The 11,402-nt window shown below is 53.8% G+C and overlaps 1 protein-coding gene across 1 annotated transcript; it reads right to left on the reverse strand.

Annotated features, from left to right (window-relative positions):
- Positions 1-562: 562 nt before the first annotated feature.
- On the reverse strand, positions 563-8,778 carry PNPLA2 (patatin-like phospholipase domain containing 2; the record flags this gene model as incomplete). The annotated part of the gene is made up of 8 exons (XM_010146273.1): positions 563-1,271; positions 2,061-2,183; positions 2,523-2,655; positions 3,087-3,254; positions 4,609-4,669; positions 5,544-5,753; positions 8,310-8,375; positions 8,546-8,778. Coding segments are annotated over 8 exons (1,259 nt in total), but the record flags the coding sequence as incomplete, so codon positions are not given.
- Between the last annotated feature and the right edge of the window lie 2,624 nt (positions 8,779-11,402).

Below are 11,402 nucleotides of genomic sequence, written 5' to 3' on the forward strand. Positions count from 1 at the left end.
CCCATGGAAGCGCCTTCCCTTGACTGGTCCCTTACGGAGCAAAGCCGACCCCTGGCAGAGGGAGCCGCTTCCCCAGTATGTGCTGTGATGCTCCACCACAAGCCACTCAAAAATAACATGCCCTGCACAATCTCACCTTCCCACAAGCACCTCACTTTGCTTCAGCTAAGCTGATCCTGAGATAGTCAGGCGGAGCTTTTCCAGGGCAACCTCCCCGCTAATTCCACTCACAGGGACAGGAACAGGGCCACAAATGCCACGTTTCCCTGGAAAAAAATCTGGTCTAAATTACTTCTTGAAAATAAGCTCAGTGATGTACTGAACACTCACGAGTTCAACCTGCAGCAGTTCCACCAGGACAAAAAACAAAGCAGGGGAGACCGTGGCAACGCGAATCAGGGGAAACGCGTAACTCTTCTACGTTCTGCAGTCCCGGCACAGCCTGCAGCAGGGCCAGCTCTAGCTTCCAGTGGGGACGCAGGTAAGAGACAGGGGAAAGGACGTGGAGAGAAAGTAGGAGAAAGTCAAGAGGAGATTTGAAAGCCATGAGAAAAACTGCCTGGGGAAGAGAAGAGGCTGCTTTGTCTTTCAGTAGCACAAATTGCTAAGGGATGTCAAGCGATTTAGGAAAAAACAAGACTCGTGCTCTAAAAAACGAAGGAAGCTAAAAGCTCTGTGAACCTGAGAGCGTCCTCTACATCCCGATTACTTGTCAGTAAAAAGCCAACAGCAATTCAAAGTGCATTATTTGGGGGAGGCCAGCTGGGTCAGCAACGGCCAAGCGCCAGCAAAGCCTGGAGCAAGGATCGGCCTGTGTGTGCGCGTGGTACAGAGGTCCCCCGCCTCGCCCAGCAGACAGCAAGCGGCTGCAGTCGAGTCCCCCAGCCTCCATCCTGAGGAAAGCCCCTTTGCAGCACGTTCAGGAACACGGGGCTGCTGAGGGATGAGACTGGTCCCGCCCAGTACCCGTTCCCCTTCCCATCCCCTCGCCCCTCACGCAGCAGGCTCAGAAGAGCGGCAGGCACTCTTTTGCGCAGTCTAGAGACGGCAGCTTCATCTGGAACCCTTCCTGGGGGAAAAGGGAGGCCTGCATGTCCACGTTGATGCAGAGTAAGCCCATCATGAGCTGGCGCTGGTACTCCTCCCACTTCATCATGACATCAGACAGGGAGCGGTTGCTTCTCATCCACAGGGGCAGTGCTTCGCCACAGGCCGGTGCAGCAGAAATTGGCAGGCTCTGGGGCCTTCCGAGCTCGAGGTGATAGTAAAGCCTGAAAGGCAAACGGGTGAAAAGAACCAGCCCACGGGAAGGCTCCGGCAGGTCACCAGAGCAGAGCTCCAGAACCACAGAGCTGTTCTGCTCTACCACTGACTGCACGACCTTAGTCAGAAGTCTCCATGTGTGCCTGTGTTCCCCCTCGCATCTCCTGATTATCCGGACCACGAGCTCCTGTGGTTAAGAATCACCCCCTTGTACTAGGGCCCGAATCACAGCTGGGCCCCTCTGCCCACTTTCCTGTCCTCATCCACACAACACAGTCTTGCCTGAGCCTGAAGCCCTGGCCCAGCACAGGGAGCCCAGTTCAGAAGCACAGGCACACACACACAGGTCTGCTTTGGAAACCCTCGGGTGTTTCCTGGCCACTCTGGCATGTCCCCACCCAAAACCAGGCCTAGATCTCACAGGTCATACACAAGTATCTGTTAGAAGGAACTTTCAGGTGACCTTGGGCCAGCAAATGCTACAAACCTCTGTCTTTTTCAGGGAGCACGGAATAAGCCAGCAGATTGTTCTAATCAGACCTACATCTTCTGCCCTGTTGCTGTAGGAACAGCTTCATTACAGGGTCTGGAGCGGGAAGGAGACCATGTTCTGAGTCTATTGAACAGTTATGGAAGCCAAGTAGCCATGGACTGGATTCGATTTTAGGTTGGGCAGGAAATCCTTCTGGTGAATCTGGGCCCTACATGCTCTGCTCCAGTGGAGTAGAGTCTGTAGAAGACCAAGGTGAGAAGAGAGAGCTCCTCCAGAACAGCGCCGTGGAGGAAAACAGACATACCTGGCTGAAAGATGGCTGCCCAGTTTCTTCTTGGCTTTCTTCACAAGGTAGTTGCAGATCTCAGTCATCTGCTCCCTCATCCATCTGATATCCTCAGGGATATCGGGGAGCCATTCTAGCAACCTGGGAAGAGACAGCAGACAGCCATTAGTTGGGCCACATGAAGGCCAGGATGCAAAAAATGCCCATCTTGACTACAATCCAAGGTTGTTCATTGTTTTTAGCTCCTGCACACAGACATCCTTCTTCAAGCTGGAAATACCAGCTGCAGCTACATGACACACAAAGGAAGGACAAATTTTGTTAGGGTTTTTTTTTCCTATATCTGGTAAGTCGCAGGAACTATTGCCCCAGAAACTCTGGCACTGCAGAGTTAGAGAGGATCCTACTCTGTCCATTCGTGCCCCACCAACTACATCAAACCTTCTGCTGCACTGGGAAGACACCACCAAGGCAGCCTACCTGACAGTGAAGGAAACTGCAGACTCCAGAGGCAGCATGTAGGGGACCATCATTGCCGTGGCCACACGAATAGGCAGCATGTTGGTGATGCTGGTCAAGAAACTTCTTCTTTCAGCACAAGCCTCCAGAAGAGCTGAAGATGGAAGAGAACATGGCTGAATGCCCCCAATGGGACTATCCCTTTCCTTCCTACACCCCAAAAGTTACCCAGCCTGGGGTCTCCCCTCTCCACCTTCCACTTCTTAAGGAAGTCTCGTTCAGGGTACTAATTCTCTGAGCACAGCTGAGAACAGCAGCTTTTAGCTTCACCAGACACCCAAAGGAGTGAGCAACAAGGTCCCCTCCTCTCCTGACCATGCAGGACACTGTGTCAATCCCTCCCCATTCGGCCTCCACAGGGCAAGCCACAACTTCCTCTAAGAGGCCCTGACTCCATCGAATGATCATCAACCCCTGGGCAGGGCCAAGCCCAGCCACGAGCAATACCCACATGTCCCAGTAATCCCCTGACGTGGGCCAGGCAGCTCAGGAAGGTTGCCTGGGCTCTCTACCTTTGGATCATACCTTGGTTCAGTTTAGGAGGCAAGTGTTCAAAGATGTGCTCTTCAACAGCGGCAAGGGCAGTATTGTCCTCTGCCTGGTCCTCAGCTTCAGCTTCTTCCTCTTTCTTCTCTCCTGGGGGTGCTTCTATGGCAAGGAGAGGACGAGCAGCACTTGGACGATGAAGGAGACCTGAAAGACAAGTCATCCCATACAGACGACACGAACCGGCTGCCCTGCTTTGCCTGGCCTTCAGAGTGCTAGTTCTTGCTTCATCCTACCTCCCCTTGGTCAGACAGACATCATAGCCAGCCTCTGCAGCTTACATCTACGGCAAAGCTTAATACAACAAGCTAGACACCCGGCTGCTCCTCTCCTCCCCCACCAGGAATTCTAGCTTTTCTCCTTTAAGTGCTGCAGGATGGAGTTTGGCAGCGTTTAGTTTCTGTTGTCTACCAGCCACCAAACCTTGCAGGAAAAAATTTCCCTCCTGCAGCTTAATCCACACACAGCTGCACGACTGCTCTTACCCCAGCAAGGACCAGCATCCACATGTGCTGGATCTGCTGTACGTTGACACTAGGTGGCATCAAACACACACTCAACCTGCCACAGCACTTGGCGGTAAGAAAGTCCAGGGACTGCAAGCAGAAGAGTGTGAGTTTTGGGCCCTTCACACCAGGAAGGACATCGAGGGGCTGCAGCCTGTCCAGAGAAGGACAACGAAGCTGGGGCAGGGTCTGGAGCACAATGCACTGAGGAGCAGCTGAGGGACTTGGCGGGGTTGAGCCTGGGGAAAAGGAGGCTCCGGGGAGACCTTCTGGCTCTGACAGCTCCCTGACAGGAGTTGGAGCGAGGTGGGGGTTGGTCTCTTTTCCCCAGGAACAAGTGACAGGACAAGAGGAATCGGCATCCAGTTGTTCCAGGGGAGGTTGAGGTTGGCCCTGAGGAGCCATTTCTGTCCCGTTGGGGTTGTGCAGGCGTGTCCCCGGCTGCCCAGGGCAGTGGTGGAGTCCCCATCCCTGGAGGGGTTTCCCAGCCGTGTGGAGGTGCTGCTGAGGGACAGGGGTCAGTGGGGACCTGGCAGTGCTGGGGAACTGGGGGACTCGAGAATCTTGAAGGTCTCTTCCAACCCAAACAATTCTGTGATTTGATGCTTCCATGAACCAGTAACTGCGCCAAACTGGCAGGCACCAGGGGCTGCTGAGAGCATGGACATTAAAAGGAGTAAGGTATCTGCAGGGGGTCCAGATGGCACTGGTGCCTCACGACAGTATTGTTGTAGCACTGAGTGGCTTCAGCACCTAGTTATGCCAAAACCACTGCTCTGCAGTCAGAGTGGTTAGAGTCCTTCTGCATCTTGTTCCACCTCTGCTTCCTAAGCGCTAAACTAGACTTATTAACGGAGACTGCATATTCCGACAGCTGAGGAGCAGCTCAGTTCCGCCCTTCCACCACACCACTGACCATCCTCCACGCCAAGGCACCAAGGCCGGCACAGAAGAGGCAGGTCAGGGCACCCTGCAAACACCCGCTTGTACCTTACCATTCTTCCTGAGGAAGCGCAGGGCGTCCCGGTAGCCCTGCTTGCACATGTCCCGCAGCACCTGCAAGCAGAGGAGAGCAAGAGCAGGTCACCTGGGGGTTGTGAGCTGAGCAAACACCCAGCTCACTGCTGGCTTTCGAGGAATTCCTCCGACTCCTGAGCCATCTGAAGGACAAGCCTCATTCTGGCCAGCTCTTCCCAGGCTGCGAGCAGGGATGGAAGGTCTAACACTGGATACAGGACGCACAGGATCAGAAGGGACACCTCTACCACAGACAGGCCTAGGGGTGCAACCGCCTCGTTCCCCCATCTGGATCTGGGGCTGCTGTGGGCAGCCTTCAGCGAGTCACTCTGACAAGCAGCCCAAAACACTTCCCAGCAGTTGCCAGGAAAGGCCACAGCATTTGCAGGTAAGACTAGAGAGGGGGCAGGAAAAGACTTGGCCCAGTCATTCAGCACCCGAATGCGCTGGCCGAGTGACGGGGCTGCCTGAGGCTGGGCTGCTCAGAGCTGTCTGCAGTGCCAGCTACTCCTCCGGCATGTCTTAGGAGACAGTAGCTGGCTGCAGGCTGGCAGCTCCGTCCTGACCTTCCAACACTCCAGAGCATGTTGGTTCTGATGGCTGAGACAGCCTTGTTTACAGGCCAGCCCGACCTCCTGGCAAGCACTGCTCTAGCAAGAACAACGTGGAAATACTTTCCAAGCAACTGGTACCACCTACATTCCACAGCTCCCAGCAGCAAAAGAAAACCAAGTGACCTGCACAACCTTGGTCAAGGTTTGCTAAGTCACTGGATTGATAATGTCAAGGTTAAAAAACAAGACAAACAAGAGCTATAAAACCGAGAGCGTCTGGAATCTTCTTCTGCTGAAGTGCCCAGTATAGCCAGTGCCTCTTCCCCGTCCCCAGGTTCTGGGGCTGCCAGGAAACTCACCTGTGGCTCCGGAGGAAACAGGGCCTTTGAGAGGCGGTAGAGGTTGCGAAGGTTGAACTGGATGCTGGTGTTGGTGACTCTCAGCTCATGCATGTTTGTGGAATCGTCCCGTGGGCAGATGTCACTCTCTCCTGAGAACGGAGACACTGTGATGGTGTTCTTCAGCTCATATCGTGGCAAGTTGTCAGAAATCCCTCCATCAACGTATCTCTGAAATCAAGACAAATGAAGCCCTCTTCATTCTCATAACTGAGCAAGCGCTTTTTCACTCTGTGTCCCTGTTCACACTTGTGCCAACAGCTCGAGAAGAGAACAGAGTGCATCCACCAGCACCAGAGGAGTCAAAACCAGTGGTGACCACCATGTCCTTTTGCCCTGTGCCTTTCTTCCTGCAGTGCAGTGTGTTGGTCTCACCTGGTTGGTGAAAGAGGCCTGTTCCCTTGTGCGGCTGCTGCCTTACATCTCCTCTGGGGTTTGACTGCTGCCCAGTTAAATAACATGACACACCAGCAACCACCCGTAGCGTGGATTAGCACTGACCTAAGCTGTCACGCCGTGACACTGTGCCATTTCTCACATGGGTTTATGATGAATAAGCTCAGACACGAGTCCCTGCTGGCAGGAGGTTTGTTACCCAAGAGTAAGGGCAGCTGGTTTGTTCCTGGCAGGCTTATCGAGCAGTGGGCCCAACACATGCATCCATGTTTGGAATCCGCTCACTGTGCTGTGCTAACAGCGCACAAGAGACTCAGGTTTTGCTCTGGACAGGCACCCCCTTATCAGAGAATGTTCTGTACTTACATACCATAAACACACTCGCGTTACCCTTGCAGGAAGGGCAATCCCAGCAGAACGTACTCCTAATGCACAAGGCTCTGAGCGAGACAATCCCTATCGCAGGCCTTTGGCACAGCAAGTAACAGTGCAGAAGATAAAAGGAAGGGGATGCTCGTCAAGCCGAAAGAGCAGAAGTTTGAAACCTTTGCAGAGCAACAACTCAGGCTCTTGCGAACCCGGTTACAGAAGCATGCCGCTGATTTTGCACCCTGCTGTCCGCTGCCTTCCCTTCGGATGGACTCAAACATGACCCCGTAAGCGTTGCTGCCCCACAAGCAGCAGCCGTGACATATTCCAGTTCCCTGGGGCGAGCAGCTGAGCTGGCAGAGGCCGGACCCAGGCAGAGCACAGAAGTGTTGATTGGAAGAGTGGGTGCTCCACCCTGCGCCACGTTTTGCCTTGTTTCACAGGCAGACTGACCACCGGCATCGGTCTTTTGCTGCACAACACCCAAGAAAACACCATCTTCCTTGCCTGGAGGATGCTTTGCACTTTGTTCTCTCTTGCTCTCGATGGCAGACAGGCAGAGACTTCTTCAAGCAGCCAAGACCTCTTGGTGCCAAAAATCAGTTGATTGATGCCCTTTTAAAGTGGGCATCCATTTCCCAAAGCCAAAACCAACTACAGCGAATTGTTGTTGTCATCGTCTCCCTGAAGCTGCTCCACTGAGAGCCAGACCAGGTGCAGCCAGAGCCATCTGCTGACTCCCTCTGCAGGGATGAGGTCCTGCCAGGCCAAGCGGGAACAGGATGGAGCAAAGCAGGCAGAAGGTGGAGGCAAGCATTTGGGCCACTCAGCCACGACACTGCCTTTGCGGTAAGGACACAGAAACACTCGTTTCCCCGAGGATGGCAGCAGGAGCACAGGGCTGCCGTCAGAAAACAGCCTGCCCTACAGCAGGGCTGACCGGCACAGCCTTCTCACTGCGTGGCAATCCGGGGACGCCCCTGCAGACCACGCTCACTGGCCCACTGATTCCCGTTCCTTACTCAGGATCAGCTACCACTTCTCTGGATTAGCCTGAGCCTCCAGCACCCCAGGCCTGGCCACTCTCCATCCTCCGAGAAACCACATGGTCCTCTTTCAAATCTTTTCCTAGGCTCACAGCCAACCTGATTTAACCTCTCCCCTGGCCTCTCCCCAGCCCACTTCAGAGACACAGAGAGCCATGATTTTCTGGGGAAGAGGTAGGATTTAATTTCCTCAGCTCACATACTCCCTCCCCACCTTTCCCCATGAGGGATCTCGGCAGGAGAAATCATCCCTCAGTGTGCTGGGGCAGTCGCCTGTTCCAGAAACCCTGGTGGTGTTCCCCGTCTGGGGATTTGGAGGTTTTGCCTGACCCACACCGACCTCAACCTGCCCCAAAGACACTGGACATTTCTTCTAGATGATTTCCCTGCCCAACATGCCTGTGCAAGACAGAACAAATCCATCCAAGTCACATATTGCGCAGGAGCAAAACTGACCTTGCTTCTAGGACACAGGTGGCAGAAGATTATTCTCAGAGGAAGGACAGGAAGAACTCCATGGAAGAGAGGTCTGGTACCAGCACCACTAGTTAAAACCCCACAGAACATGTCAGGCAGAGAAAGAGGGACTAGACTCATGATTTCTACCCTGGACCCAAGTTCTTTCCACATACAGAGGGCTGAGAGCATTGTACCAAGCAGCCAGAAGAACTGTCTGCTTGCCCAGATCGCTCTGTCCTGTTAAATCCTTCAGCCTTTGGGACATTTATAGCCAACCGCAGGCCACAGCGGATTGAAGGCACATCCACTGCTGGAAGTTTGGGAATTTCTCATGCCTCTCCAGGCAGACTGCTGCCAGCAGACTTCAGGCCATCAGGCTGCCCAAACTGAGTGCCAGCATGTCTCCCTCCTTACTTATTAGTACACGATTTAATGAAGAAGCTTCTTAGAGTCTTACCACTCCACGCAAGGTTGGCGGTATCAGCCCGCAGTAGACAGGGATGAAGGCGCTGCAGACACAGGCCTGAGGGAGAAAGAGATCCAGAAGGTGAGAAGCCGATCAAAGCCTACTGAACCCATTACTCAGAACACCACACTGGCATGTGCTGGCAATCACGCTCCAGTAGGAAGGACATTTGGAGACCAAGGCCAACCCAAACTATACACCAGTCCTGCTGAGCCCTCTGCATTCACCTGAATCAGCTCCTCCTTGGAATTGAAGTCTGACAGGATCACGTTTTCTCCATCAGAGACTCGCGTCAGGGAAATACCCAAACGTCCCGCTGCAACCTCATGCCCATTCTCTGGCACGGTTTTGGACATGCAGATCCGAATGATCTTCACCAAGTTGAAAGAGGGGTGGAGTGGGCCCAAGAATCTCTTCCGAGCTTCTTTTGACACTCGAATAATGCTGGCGCCAGCCTCACCTGCAACGAGAGAAAGAAAAGGCACCGTGAGATCTTAGCAAAACCTTATCTACAAAAAAAAAAAAAAAAAAAAAGGCCCAGAGGAGCCTCCTCCACAGCTTTACTGAGAGGTTTCTCCCCACTGGCGGGAATGTAACGCAAGACGAGAGGCTGTTCTGGGCACTGTTACAGAAGTTCATTGCCTTGGCCCTCACACTCCCCATCACAAAGAGCCACCCTCATCTTACGGATGGTTCATCAAGTCGAGGAAGGTCGTGTGCATCTGGTGACAGCTCACACTTTTTCCTAGATCCTGTTTCAGTGGCCGGTGCAGGGCTGGTGAAAACACTAACGAAGAAAACAAGGGAGATGCTGTAACAGTTTTGAGCTTGTGGCTAAACCCACTTCAAAACTTCCTCCACTATAACCTTCCTAGTAAGCAGCTTCTGACATGAAAACAAAGCCACCTGCTGAAAAACCAGTAAACAGGAGTCGGTGCTTTCCAGCAAAGCGATCCCAGCTCTGTGGTGAACGTCAGCGATACGTGAGCCAGACACACTCTCTGCTCCATCAGGGAATCAGGGACTCGGTGCCTCCTGCAGAGTCCTTGGTGTGCTGACCCTTCCACGTCCGATTCCACGGCGCTGGACCAGGCCCTGAAGGCAAGCAGGGCTCCCTCCTGCCTGCCCGCTTTACCCTTTCACACAGTGACCCAGCGTGGTCTGCGGGAGAGGAGGCAGCCCATCTGCCCAGAAGGAAAGGCATCTGCACAGCCCATCATCCCACGGTCACTGCGAGCCCGATCTGGCAAGAGCATCAGAGCTCTCCAGCGGGAAAGGAGGGGTGGGAGAAAACAAAACCAAACCATCGACCCAAGCCAAAGGCGCAGTGCCCAGCACACTGCCCTTTGCACACACCCACTGCTGCTTCCACAGGCCTCTCCGGGCCATGGCAAGACAGAGACAACCATTCCTCTGCGCGCCAGCCAGCCCTTGCACTCCCAGGGGCACCTCTCGCCATGTGAAAGGAATGCGAGGGGAAGAATTGAAGAAACCAGGAGAGAGACACGCTTTCACCAGTCAAGACTTCTCACCCATCAGTCTGAAGTTCAGTTCCTGAAGGAAGACGAAAGTTCAGGCCAGCTGGAAATCTCTCCATTTCCACCTCCCGCCTGGTCTTGCCATTGCAGTGAGGAGGGAGCAGAAGCAACGAACCCGAGCTCAACCCAGGTTAATAAATAAAACGGAGATAAGAGCCCCACCACCCTCAGCGCTACGTTGACGCATCCCCCTCTTTTGCAATACACGTGTGCCAGAAACACGTTTTCCACCTGGCAACAGCCTGGGAACATGGTTCTGTGCTTAGGAAACCCATCAACACCTCACACACACACAGAGAACTCGACCCTTGAACATGACCAAAGACTCTGGGGGCAGGATTTCAGGCACCTCCCAGCAGCAACATAGCAGGAAACCCAAATTCCCCCCTCTAAGCAATTTTCAGCACTATAATGCCAGCCTTTCGCTCCGTCCTACAGCACCGTTCAGCAGCTGAATTATGATCCATCGTACTCAGCTAGCTGTGCCCAGCCTGCTCCAGGGAGCAGCCTCACGCTTCAACATCCTTCCCGACATGGCAGACATTGGCCTCACTGAAATGGTGTTTTATCAGCATTCGTAACACTCCGTAGGACGCCTTCATGTCTGACAAGGGGAGGAAAGACACACAAAGAAACGGCCATGGAGCCAAGAACAGAAACAATCCCAGCCCCGCACAGTGGCCCTTCCACCCCAGGGAACTCGGAGCGCATCGCAGGGAGCTGCTGAGCACAGGACGGCTGCTGCGCCAGAGCTGAGCACAGGACGGCTCTGTGGGACGAGACGGGCGCAGGGCATCTGCAGCAGCAGCAGCACCTTCCTGGAAATCGGGCTGGCTGAGGGGTCAGCCAGAGGAGTCAGGTTTACAGATCCATGACGGATGACGAGCCCTCCTGGAAATACATTTGGGAGGAGAGAGAAGAGGTGAAAGTGCTTTAACTCTGTTACTACCAGAAGTGCCATTCCAGGAAAACCACCTCACAGCCTGCCAGAGGGAGCAGCTGACTGAGGGACGAGTCCTGCGGGGTCAGCCACCAGCTGTCCGTTACTACTAGGACTAGTCTAGTGCCAGTTCCAGTCCACAGAAAAGTTTCTCATGGTTTTTGATGGATCTGGCAATACAGGCCACAAGAGTCCTGTGATAAAGCCAAGATCCTCTTCCTTACTAAGGTACGTACCGATGGGCAGAGACGATCCCTAACAGTGTTGCTTTCTGGGAGAACATTCATTCTTCTCCACCAACCAGTTAATTCAACACTTTTCCCTAATCAGATTTTCTAAGCCAAAACTCCTCTAAAAATTATACTGATCTGTGGAATATTCCATTTTCATCACAAAAGCCACATCCCCCTACTTCACTGCCCCCACCGCCGCCCAGTGCCTGTTCTGTACGTGAACCTGAGTACTGTAGGGCCACCGTCCTCATCGGAATCTCAGCTGCAATGACACAAAGCCACATCAGACAGTTGTGTCCTGAAACACCCCAATGTATCCCCAGATGGGGAGGCTGGCGGGGCCCCCGCCGGGGGCTCCCCCCCCGACACCTCT

Source organism: Buceros rhinoceros, unplaced genomic scaffold (assembly GCF_000710305.1).
Source record: "Buceros rhinoceros silvestris isolate BGI_N320 unplaced genomic scaffold, ASM71030v1 scaffold23672, whole genome shotgun sequence".
In the NCBI taxonomy this organism is placed as follows: domain Eukaryota; kingdom Metazoa; phylum Chordata; class Aves; order Bucerotiformes; family Bucerotidae; genus Buceros; species Buceros rhinoceros.